The 13244-nt window shown below is 35.2% G+C and overlaps 1 protein-coding gene across 11 annotated transcripts in view; it reads right to left on the bottom strand.

Annotated features, from left to right (window-relative positions):
* LOC149412736 (phosphatidylinositol-3,5-bisphosphate 3-phosphatase MTMR3) overlaps positions 1 to 13244 on the bottom strand; it is a 273058-nt gene that overhangs the window by 9204 nt on the left and 250610 nt on the right. For 10 of the 11 annotated variants that reach the window (XM_089645074.1, XM_089645069.1, XM_089645070.1 and 7 more), the window contains 7 exons: positions 12491 to 12596; positions 11385 to 12274; positions 10330 to 10578; positions 8347 to 8488; positions 7380 to 7512; positions 6640 to 6735; positions 6034 to 6183 (listed from right to left, as the gene is read on the bottom strand). In XM_089645074.1, the coding sequence (XP_089501200.1) occupies positions 6034 to 6183; positions 6640 to 6735; positions 7380 to 7512; positions 8347 to 8488; positions 10330 to 10578; positions 11385 to 12274; positions 12491 to 12596 (1766 nt within the window). The remainder of the gene's footprint in view (positions 1 to 6033; positions 6184 to 6639; positions 6736 to 7379; positions 7513 to 8346; positions 8489 to 10329; positions 10579 to 11384; positions 12275 to 12490; positions 12597 to 13244) is intronic. The other variant, XM_089645072.1, reaches the window with a different exon arrangement.

Here is a 13244-nt window from a genome sequence, read left to right as displayed (position 1 = left end):
AGTTAGGTGGTGAAACACCCTGTATCTGTTACTTTATCATATACACCCAAATTATAGGTCCAATACTAATAAAAATAATGTAATACGTAATCCTGTTGACAACCCTGGGGTTGATAACGTTTTTTGCAAATCAGACACAAATTAATAATTATTTCTATAGCGGCAAATTAATCACCTCAACTTAATTTATAGATTTAGAGTGGTAGATACTTTCAGTATTGCCCTGGTGAAAGACAACAGTTCAGAATTGAAACACTGCTTGAAATGGCTTTAGCCATGTTTGTTCGCCAAAACTGTATAGCCGGGTTGTTCCCCACCTTCCTCCTCTACATCTCCTTACCCTCCCCACTACCTTCGACCTCACAACATACCCAATTGGGGATGCTGTAGTCTCACTGGCTCTGGAAGATTTCTATTTTTATTTCTTCAATTGCAATCAATCATTTCTATCTACTTATGGCTATAATCCATAGCGTTAACATCAGCTTAAAATTCATTACGTGTTTTGCAGATATTCACTCATGTTGAATTGTAATGTTGGTATTAGGAGTCAAAGTATATAAGATAGAGAAACGTGTTTATGAAATCAACAAGATAGTCGACGGACGTTGATTTATTTACTGTGTAGAATGTTTTGATTGGTAGAAGTGCCGTGTTCAGATTTATTAACTTGCATATAACTTATTGTTGAAAAGACTCCAATTCACCTATGGTGCCAATGTCCTGCCCTGGTGGGAACTAGGCTCAGATATCTGGGCAGACATACAGTAGAACCAGAAGACATAGCCACATACCCAATAAAAACCCCGGTGAACTTTACTAAAGGGACTGGGTTGTTGTTAAAGGATTGAGGTAAAATGGCAGATAGCACAATGGGCCTATGGCCTAAGTGCTCACGGGAACTACGTGTAAACCATCTCCGCCCTTAAAAAATTAAAACTTATTGTTCCACTACAAATGGCTACAATCTAGGTAACCTAGTTTGATTCCTTCTGGTAATAATGATTAATGGCCGCTATTGTTATGCGGAATAGAAAGCACTGAGCAAAAATCATTTTATGATATATACGGAAATTACCGTAGATGTGGCAGAATAAGAAAATATTTTTTAGTAAATGTCATGTTTTTGATAAAAAAAATTGTATTTATACAATGACATGTATAACTAAGCGTTTTTGGTTTTCTGGTTTAGACAAGTTTGGTTCTCACCCAAACAAATAGTAGTTAAGAAAAAGAATGTAAGAAAGCTGACCATTGAGAGAAGCTTCTCTATAATAAGTCTTGAGGAGAGGCCCAAAATTAGGCGGTTGAATGGTATGGAGGTGAACACCGTAGCCTTAGGCCCTTCTTCCATAGAGATATGCAAGTTTTCCATGCACGACGATTCAAGTACTTTGGCGAATACCGCCATACGTCTGTGCGGAGGTTCGTATACAAGCACGCATCGTCGACAACTTGATGCCAGTCTAGAATCCAAGAATGACAGCTATATCAACTGTTTGGTTGTGAATATTTATGAAAGCATTCTAGTTTTGACGTTTCGAGAATTGAACAATAATTGGTGGTGACGCGGGTCTCGTGATTTCAGAATCGACTGTGCAAGACAAGTTGTTTGCAATGTTACGTTTCGGAAACTTGCATGTCGCTGTGGAAGAAAGACTTTAGGCTTAAACAACTGGCAGGAAACAGTAGGACAAGAGCGGTGGCATTTCTCATAGAGGCAAAAAGCACTCTTTGAAAAGAAGATTTGTAGTGCTGATAATGATAATGATAATGTGTGTAGTTTGAAAGTAGGTTTTAAGAAGTCTTTTAAAATATTTTCAATTTAAAACAAGACATTCAGTGACCTTGATTGTTGATTTAAATAGAAGTGTGTTAGTGATTGATGGTGATATTATTTCATTTACATAAACAAATAACGTTATTGGCAGTAATAAAAGTAAATTTCTTCATTATAACTGTGAGAGTCACTAAAGAGTTTACGTTAAAATTTAATCACAATAAAACACTTCATAATATTATTATCAACAGTAAAAAATCATGATAAACTTGTCGAATTCCGCTGCACGCTTAATACGCAAAAAAGTATATAAATAGCACTATTAGAGATATGAAAGATGCATTTAAAGTTCCATTTTTTCTCAAAGTTAAATTTGAAGGTTAGAAAATACGCATAAATTATTAAAATAAGCCAAACTAAACCCTAGGAACCTATTTTTTGCATGTATACTTCAACCCAGGACAAATAGTTGTCTCCATTAGATATTTAAGTTAAAATCAAGTGTTGTTTTTTTAAAGATCCTTTGCATTCGACAAGTTTGCCAAAATAATTTAAGCAGCATAGTTACTTGATTATTTTTGCCAGAGATAAGATACGATTGTACCACCCCAGCTAGGAGCACTCCTGTCCCGGTGAGAACGTAACACCAGAGGGCAAACGTAATTTTTAAAAATTTAAGAGCCAACACATATTCTTGCGATTTATATGGTCATTTATGTATTTGCAAATGAAATGGACGCATGGCTGACCGGATAACTCATCAAAATGACAATTCAACACAACTTTAAAAAGTTATGAAAAGTGGTGAAATAAAAACTAGATTAAATCAGTTAGGTTTATAGGTTAGTTTTTTTTCATTGCTTTTAATGACTTGCTTTTAATCATGGAACCAGACACATGTCTATTTTCTGTCTTTATTGCTTCTGAATGAGGTTCAGTGAAATAACAAATATGTATTGTTTGAGTGCATTTATGTAATACAAGCAAAGCATTCCTATGAGCATTATTTTGAGTTTTTGGTATGAAATAGTTATGGTTTTTTTTAAATATAATACTTGTGACATTATGGTTTTCAAGGATTAATTTACTTTAAAGGTGGATTATTATTTTAATTAAATGATGTTAACATCCGTCCTGTAAGTAGGTACCTGTGATTTAGTTTATCCTACTTTATTATTACTGTAACTCGACATGCATATTTTTTGAACCAACATAATAAAATTTGAAAGCGATACAATAAAACTTATTAAATTATTTCTTGTAAGATTAGTTCAAAACTCAAAACTCATGCTAGTTTAATTTTACAACATAAATAACGGTTAACTACTTTCCATATTAAAATAATAAGAAAATATATATTACGAGTCCATGTTGCATTTTGTACCTACCTACAAAAACCTTAACCATCAGTAAAAATCTCTGTAGGGATGTTATTACAAAACTGTCTTTCCTAGATATACATGGTTACGGGAAATGCATAGTACAAGTGGGAAATGGGTTAATCTTCATCACATTTGGAGTCTAGTTTCTGGTATGTATACAGGGTGTATCGGCAAGTACCCGACAAACTTTAACCAGCTATTCCTCAGCACATTTGGAGTGAAAAATGTTATGGGCGCTTTGCTGTCCGGTAATATTTTTTTTCCATTAAAAACCTAAAATAAATTAAAAAAATCCACACTCCGTCACTGTCATTTGCATTGTTTCTCCTGTTCAACAGCTGTTATTAGCAAGTGTGTCAAAAAGTGTCCTCGCTCTTTCGTACACACTAAATAATAATAGTTAAAAATGAGACAAATGGTGCCGTGCCATTTCGTTGTGATTGTAAAAGCGCACCAACGTACGTACATACGTACATTATTCAACGAAACTCGAACAAAATATTGCCAGACGGGTTTTCAAACTTTGACAAAGGATAAAACATTGGTGACATGTGGTGAAAATATGAATATGTAATACATTTTTTATTTAAAAAAAATGTTACCGGACAGCAAAGTGCCCATAACATTTTTTACTCCAAATGTGCTAAGGAATAGCTGGTTAAAGTTTGTCGGGTACGTGCCGATACACCCTGTATATATATATTTTTTGAACTCTCCTTTTCAAGTAAAGTTATAATTTTTTAGGTCAAATTTGAAAAATTCAATCTAATTATTATCAGCTGTTTAATATTTTAGGTCAAATTTGAAAAAATCAATATAATTAATATTATTTAAATGACCCGGCTCGGAAAGTTTTTTAACCCTCAAGTTTCCCAAAAATGATTGAATGATAAATATATAGTGCCTTCAGCACCTTTATATTTTATCTCTTGGTGAAGAAACATTTAAAATAGTACAACTTTTTAATTTAAACTAATGTAGCGATGGTGTCCAACAAACATACCACGACTTTGTAATTTCAAATGGTGTAGTGAAGGTGCTCAACCAAAATATTACGACTTTGTGATACTGGTGTAGTTAAAGTGTTCAACCAAAATATTACGACTTTGTAATTTCAACTGGTTTAGTGATGGTATTCAACCAAAATATTACGACTTTGTAATTTCAACTGGTTTAGTGATGGTATTCAACCAAAATATTACGACTTTGTAATTTCAACTGGTTTAGTGATGGTATTCAACCAAAATATTACGACTTTGTAATACTGGTGTAGTGAAAGTGTTCTACCAAAATATTGATGTTGTCATACTGGTGTAGTGAAAGTATTCAACCAAAATATTACGACTTTGTAATTTAAACTGGTGTAGTGACAGTATTCAACCGAAATAGTATTTTTTTTTATTTATTTAAACTGATTATATCCAATCTCCAGTAACAGAGGCACAATAAAAAAGAAGAATAATAATACCCAAGTCAATTTTAATTAAAATTCATATACCCAAGTTTATATAACACAAGCAAAATTCCTTTGTGAGTAAACATAACATGCAACTTGACCTACTGTTATGTAATATTTGTATTGTTATTTGTAATATTCAAATACATAGCCCATTTAGAAATACTGCATCCACAAAATTCAGCAAAGTAGAATAAATATTAAATAAAATTTTAATTGATTTTCAAAATATCCTTACTTCCACGGAATGAATACTGACTCAAGTTAAAAAGGGCAAATTCCGATTTCAATTCAATAATCTGAATTCAAATTTCATTTTACAGATTAAGGTTCATCTTCAAACTATTTAATTGCACATTTTCCTAATGAAAAAATAGTGCACAGATGAGAAAAATAAATCTGCACAAATCTAAGAAATTACATTTGCATATTTACTATGTTTTTATTATGAGAATTAAAAATACATACATATAATATAAGTAATGCACTAATTGGTGAAATGTTCAAAGAATATATTATAAATATGCAAATAAACCAAATACAATTTGGGAATTAGTTATTTTGTGATGGATCTACTGGACAAAAGCACGGAGATGCCAAAACTGGTAAAGTGTTAACGAGTTAGATTTTTTACTACTTTCTCTTGTTTAATCAGAGTTAACTGTGTTAAAAAGTAATATATAATAAATATGCGCATTATTTACTGACCGTTTTGCATCATAACTTTTTCAGTGTTTGTTCTTGCCGTAAAAAGTATGTTTAATTGCAATGCGACATATCAGCTTGTTCATCCCAAGTAATATAACAATTGCGATAGTGTGTTTGTTTGTCCTTTTTCACATCCCAATAGAGCGACCGATCGACTTGATTTTTTGCATAGAGATAGTTGGAGGACGGAGAAGTGACACAGGCTACTTTTCATCCATTTCAGATAAACATTTCATTTCCATGGGAAAATCCTATACAGTAATTTCTCCCTAATACCAGCATGTAAAAGCTAGTGTTTAAATAATGTAACGGTTAAGGACAAATCATTTAATATTACTATTGTTATTATTGACAAGGCAGTCTGAGTAGCTCTCGTAAGCACTTAGTTCTAAGACCTATTGTTTTTTTAACCTTATTCTTTTGACAGTTGAGTAGCCCATTCCTAATGAAGTTCACCAGAGTTGTCATTGTGTAAAAACCATAGACAACTCTGTGATTGTACCTACTTAAAAATAGTAAGTAAAATTAATTTTCACATGGCCATTAACTGAAATTCACTCCTTTTGACTTGCGCCAGTATTACATTAGGGAAACGGATATAGTATGGTACAAATGCAACACAGAAATGTTTGAATTAGTTTGCGCTTGATTCTGCATTCTTTTTGTGATTATTTTAACTTTGCCCAGTCGTTTGTTCGCAAACTAACCCAGTACGTTTGGAGCGACGTATGGTTCCTAAAATTCTCATCGAAGTATGCCTCTTCCATGGCGACTTCTTGAGAGCTCCACTGCGGAGCGTTAAGTTCAGGAGAGCTATCGCTATAGCTTCTATTGTCTTTGTCTTTATAATCACTCTCCTGCAAAGAAGAATCTCAGTTTTCAATAGGAGTCAAATCAATCAATGTGGATTATGATCGACATCAAAAATGTTTAAAATCAAACTTATTTATAAACCATCTAAATAAAAATAAAGTCAACCTTTTAGATTTTAACTTTACATTCAACAACGGCGATACTGTTTTTTTTTTAAATTTATCTACAAATATTTGAAGTTTCAAATAACAGTTGCACTGAATTTTATATTATTTATCTATTTATGTTGAAATAGCAAAAATATTGAACCGTTGTGAAAATAATATAATAATTTTGTAAAAATATATTGGATCAAATATCTTCCACACTAGATTGAATAAAAGTCACATGAAAGCTGACAAAATAATATTTAATCAAAAAATAATAACTGTAATAATAACAAAATAATATGAACAAAAAAATAAATACGTTAAAAAAAGGTAAGGTTAAATAATACTAACAGTGTGATCGGGGGTTTGTCTCGCCGTTCTGCAGGCCCTTTGCAACAGTTCCACTCGCGCCGCATGCAATTCCCTCATCAACACTTCTTCCCTCATCTGAAATGAAAATTAAATTAAAAAATTAACACTATTATTCTAAATATTGTTACAATATTGGGGTAGGTACTTTTTAGTAATATTTTGCTTTGTATTTGAATGCGTTCCATTTTTTAAGTGAAAGAGAGAACAAAGAAATTAATTTTGACAAATTGATTATGGTGGGAAAACAAAGATTGGGTGGCAAAATTATTAAGGAATAAGTGAGGTTAGAAAAATAGTTTGAAATTAGTTTGTTAAGTTGGAGTTGTGGGTAAAATGCTACCAGGAATGTGAAAAAAAAGATTATTGCAATTGCGACTAATAGCAACTTAGGTAGGCAGCTTTGCTGGACTAGCTTTTTTAAACGTAAAAAAACCCTTGGAATGCCAAGCTGAAATGCCGAGCGGCCCGCTGTGCGCCAGCTGACACTATTTTTTATAATAACTCACTTATTTTTTGCAAATAAATAAGCACTCTTCACAATAAAAACAAGTCATATGAGACTTTGCTGTAAATAAACTACAAGCTAGAATAATATTAAGATACATTGCTTCTATTAATATGCTTGAACCTTTTTTAAGGTTCAAAATATCATAAAATCGAGACTTTATCACACTACCCGCTATGGATACGCCGCTGACATTCAAGAGGTTAAGTGTTACCTTGTGGTCCAGGATGATCTGATGCAGGCGGTGCTGCACGGGGCTTTGTGGACACACCAGCCCGTCCACCGGGTCTAGGGAACTGCCCGGTCGCTCGCTCCTACTGTTGGTAGCTCCGCTGCCGCATTGTCTGCTGCAATATACAAATAAACAACATACAGTGGCGGTCTTTTGAACTGGGAGTTCAGAAATTCAAGAGAAGATATATTGGATCAAAATGTACTAAATGTACTGTTACTGTCCAATACAACAGCAGTCACATAATTTAAGTACAGTTGGTAAGAGGGGTACCTATTATAGGGAAATTATTTTGAATGTATACGACACTATATTCCGCCATTTTGAACACAGTTACGACAAGAATGTTCGTAACAATCAATAAACGCCACTGCTTTCAATTTCCAAGCCGAAACAATACTGGAGAAAGCTCAACACAATATTGCATAACTAGTGACTATGCATTAAACTTCTAATTTAGTTAAAATTAATACACCTACATGATATATCCTGTGTTTTTTGTCAGGAATATCAATTCGGGCAAATGTCATATTAGGGTATGTATAAATAAGAAAAAATTTCTGCAAGCCAAGCCACGAATTTCGGGAATGGAACAAAGTAACCGTAAGCGGCGTCTCGCACCGTTCCTTTCCCATAATTCCCGGCTCGGTTTGAAGAAATTTTGACCAGTTTGTATGCGGCACTATACAACAAGATTTAACATGGCGCTAAATTTGACTACAGATTCCGTTTATAAAAGTTTTTACCAAATATGAATTTAAATGCATGTTTTTCCATCTCTCCCGATATAAACATTTGTTTCTTGTAATTACTAAGTTTGAACGAAGTGTTAATTCGATAATTTGTGCGTATTAAGATTGAAGCTGAAATCGAGAATTTTACCATATTACGTTTGTTTGGGTACCCGGATAAAAAAAAAAAAACATGATAAAAGAATAGGTTAGGTTACCTCTGCTGTGCCTTCTTGCACTGCTGGTGTGTGCAGTTGCAGCAACACAGGCGGCAGCCCTCGCCTCGCCACTCCGCTAGCGACGGCTCCTGCGCACACGGCACTGACACAGAGCGGCCATGCCATCGACCCATTGTGTTGGCTGCGAACAAGGACACAAATAATTAGTATACAAGGTACAACCACAAGCTGTTTGAAGAGCCGCCAGCAACAAGAATTATAACACTGGGACAGCTCTGCTGGGCGGGACATGTAGCGAAAAAGATATATAGCCAACCATCACAGAGGCTTCTTCAACTTCATATGACTAGGGGGGGTTAAGGGCTGTTAGAACCTAACCAAAACATAGGAGGATGAACAGTGGTGAGGCCAGCACAAGATCCTTAACTCCTCAGGTCTCTGCCATACTTTTATATAAGGTTGGAGTATTTCTGCTTTGCAATAAAATCCAAATAAATGGAATATTTCTGAACGTATCCAAAAACTAAAAACTGCTTTTGAAAGGTGATAAAATAAGCTTTCAAATTTTATTTTCTAAATAAATAAAATATATTTATTTATACGCCCATTGGGCTTTTACATACATAGTTCATAGAAAAATAATATTCTGAAGATTGTAAGTTCACAATAGTAACAGTAAAAATACATATAACCATATCCATTTGACATATTATAACAGCAAGTAAATAGTAAATGCATACAATAATAACTAAGTTATACAAACTTAAATTAGTTAAGAATAAATGTAAAGTTTATATGTAAAAGCTAGGTAGTGGCAGCAGTAACATGATACCATACGAGACATAGTGTATGAAGCGTTTGAATTAGAAAGTTGTCGAAACAATTATTGGCAGTATTGTTAACAAATATAGAGCGTTTGACAGGTTGACGTAGCCTGTTAAATCGAGGGCGTTCGGTCTGCCATTTTACATACATATGAAAACATAAGCATTTTATTAGACAAATGTATTACAAACGTTACTATTAGTGATTTCATATAAAAATAATTGATTTAAAAAAAAAAATTGTAACCGGTGTCGATCGAATATGCGGGAGCTACTTATGTAGGGTTTCCATGCTTGCATGTTTCAACCAGTAGGTCGCCCAGCCCTTTGGGATCACATCTAAGAGCTTTGCTAGTGTGTTTCCATCACAATTCAGAAAAAAATTTCCGGTTGCAAAGGGTTGTGCATAAGCAACCGAAGAGAGTAGAGTGGAAGACTCACCACAGTGAGTTTTTATTTAGGGTAGGCAGTAGGAAAAACAGCAAATTAATTGATTTGCTGACTAGCCGATATTAGTCGGGATTACCTAAGCCATATCAAATGTCCAAATAACCGCTTCATTGATGCATATTATGAGCCTATTACTGGATAAAAAATAAAATCTCCACATTTTTTAGACTGCACAGCTGCATGAAAGACAGCAAATGTGATGTGATAATTATTTCGTTGATTGTGTTAAGTAAAGTTGTATTAATTGATAGAGATGCCAACAGATGTCACTGATTGCTACATTTGTGATTTGTACCTAAAGGCATGGCCTTTTTCGACACTAACACCATCCTTGAATGAGCACCGCGCACACATGTACATTATTTGTCGAATGAAGACAACATTTGAATATTATGGAATGTGCGTCATTTTGCATGTTTAGTTCCTGCCTTTGACACCTTATAATAGTAGTGCCATGCTGTCAGTGATGAATTGAATTAACTGAGGTATTCAACAGTTTGTAATTATTTTTTTCATATATACGGCATAACGTTGCCATAAACAAAAGTAAGAATAGTGAAAGTACAAAAACTCAAACAAAAGTATTAAGTAACAAGCATAAAATGTAAAAGTTCAACAACTCAAAGAAAGGTATAAAGTAACAAGTATAAAATGGAAAAGTACAACAACTCAAATAAAAGTAAAAGTATAAAATGTATATAAATGTAATGAAATAGTATTAATATCATGAGTTCAACAAATCAATCACCTCCTGCGGAATATGCACGGCACGCCCTCAGGGGAGAGTTGGGACAGAGAGTCATGTTTTCACAGCCGCCCTCGTCTGCCTGGTTGGCGCACGCCCCCAGCGGAGGGAAGTACTCAAAGTGCCCCCCTCCACCGCCACCCGCTCCGCCGTCCGAGCGCTGTCTTCGGTGGCCGGATGGGTAGGCGGCTGGGCTCGTGGCTCCCTGCTGCTCCAGACGTTTGGCAGCTGATTCGGCAGATATTAGGTTACCTGTGAAAGAACATTCCGTCAGTTTACTGCCAGAAGTGATAAGACAAAATGTTGACTCTGTGATAATCAACTTTAAAGTTTCAGCTACCTTTAATCTGTTAATATCCATGTTCAAATAATAACAAAGTGTTCAAGTAAATGCTATTTTAAACATCTATTACAACTGCTTTTATGTGGGAATTTTACTTTTATTCGTATTGATAGGAAAACATCATTAAATAATGCACTTAGTGACTTTTTCACCAATCTGTTTTAGTGATTTTTAAAAGTCAAACTTTCAAAAGTCATTAAAATATTTTAGTGAATTTGTACTAACAATTAGTCTTCATTTCTATTACATTGTTATTCAGAAAAAAATCAACCTGTAAAAAAACAAACATATATTTTAAAATGTTTGTTTGTTTAAATGATTGATTGAGGATTCAATCCTTCCCAGGGATTGGAGTCAACCGCACTAACAACCTCGCCAAATTCCGATCGGGTAGGACTGACATTTAGTTCATATATTAACACACTTTATACGGGCGAAAACAAGGGTCCCATTCGAGAAAATGGATTTAGTTTTTAAATACAAATATTTTAGTGAAATTTTTATATAGAACTCGCCACACCCTAACTATAAAATTGTTGTCTGAAATTAAGCCTACTTTTGTAATGCAACTCCATAATCTGAAGTTCAAGTCAGTGTTGGGCTATTTGTCATTGCAAAAGACAAAAAATTCAACAATAATACATTGTAAATTCAGTAAACAGGTGACTTAGCAAGTAATAAATAAAGTATACAGAAATGGATTATAAAAACTCACCGATTTCTGTTTCCAACAAGATAGCTGCCGTATCGTTTAGCCCGCCATTCTGAACGGAGTCTAACCTCTGGCGTCTTGTGCTGCCCCTCTGTATCATTCCGTCCAGTCCGGACGACACCGCATTGCTCATCTCCGCCCCCAAATCAACGCACCCGCTGCTGGAGTCTGTCTGCTGGCTGCATTCTGACACGCTTCTCCACGTCAAACTCTCGTTCCTGATTCTACCACTCAACTCTCCGGAATCCGAAAGATTGTTGTCTAAAAACACACTATTTTCTTCTGTAGGCGTTAACAATGAAATTGATCCCGGCTTAAAAGTGGCGACGATGCTTTCTCTGCTCATTATTCGCGCGGGTCTCTCTTCGTATTCTTGCTGCGCGATCGAGTCAATCGCTTGCTCTACGTAATCTGTATTTTCTAACCCATCGATTTGGTCGGGAGAGTCTTCGAGTAGTCGCTCCTCGATTAGAATGGATGTGTTGCCGTTTTCGTACACCCCGTTTGATTCTAACTTCCCGTTGATTAAATCTACTTCGTCGTCGTCCGACTTTGTGTTGGAGTTTGAGTCCGTCCTGACGCTCGACGCTCGGTTATTAAGAATAGGAACATTACCGTTAACTTTGGAATACCCGTTGACGATTTGTTTGGGGACTGTTGTATTGATAAGGCTATCGTCGGTGCTTGAACTATTGAGAATGTTTTGCATTTGCACGTAACTTGTTTGGTTCACGACACTACCGACGGGCACTGGACACTTCCCGTTAAGGATGATGTCGGATTCAACACTTTCGTCAGAGTACTCGTCGATTAACTGTTGGTCGGCCGCTTCGCCGTTGTTGACGAGTCCCTCCGTGGCATTGGTCCCGGAAATGCTGAGCGTACTTAATTTCCTGTAAGAGAAAGAAACAATCAGATCAATTGTTCAATTAAAAGTACAGTACAACTTTAGGGTAACCTTGTTGACATTTCAACTACACACATTAAACAAAATGTCTGGAGATATCATCTATCAAAGAGATGATATCTTATCTCACATAAAGTAAGGAAAAGCCGGGTGGAACAGACAGGAAACTATACAACATATTGCTGAGACCAAGTGAACTTACATGACGTCTACAGTAATGCTGGGGTCACTGGACCGCCGATGGGAGGAGCTGCCGTGCTCAGAGAGAGATAGAAGATCCCCGTACGATCTGGTCTTCGTCATGACACCTGAAATATTAAAAATAACAAGGTTAATAAAGTCAAACAGTAAAAATATAAATTAATGCTAAGGTGATTAATGCTACGTGAAGGTTTCCAACGAACTTACCGTTGCAGTGTTTTCTTCACAGGGGCAGGCGATGAGGACTGAATGCCAAAATACCAATCTCCTCGCTTCCTTTTCAATCGTACATCTGATACATGCTCGTCTGTTATACTGACTTATGATAGAACCGTCTTATAAGTATTGCTTTGATTGGATGTCCTCGACTATTTACTTTGTGAGCTTCTTTGTTGTATATTATTTGTGCTTATGAACTAGGTATGTCGGTTTAATAAAGGTTTCATTTTATATGTATTAACATTGTATTTTTTCATTTCGTCCAAATTTTTCATGTCGTCCTATTAAATAATTACATTAACTGAAAGAGGGTACAATATCAAATCGTCTTATTAAGAGTGAAAAATCAATTTTTGGGAACCTGTAATTTTTTGACAATATTTTGACCAACCGGACAAACAAATTTTACAAAACTTTTACGAAAAGCCTCGCAGAGCGCTGGTGGCATTGCAGGCAAGCTGTGAAAAAGTGGCGCCATCCTCTCAACGTGAATCCTGCTGTACACCAAGATATTGCCAAAAACTGGGATTCCCAAA

This window comes from Hesperophylax consimilis, chromosome 22, assembly GCF_061612785.1.
Source record: "Hesperophylax consimilis isolate HC1 chromosome 22, BYU_Hcon_1.0, whole genome shotgun sequence".
NCBI lineage: Eukaryota > Metazoa > Arthropoda > Insecta > Trichoptera > Limnephilidae > Hesperophylax > Hesperophylax consimilis.
This window is presented reverse-complemented; position numbering and strand designations above follow the sequence as displayed.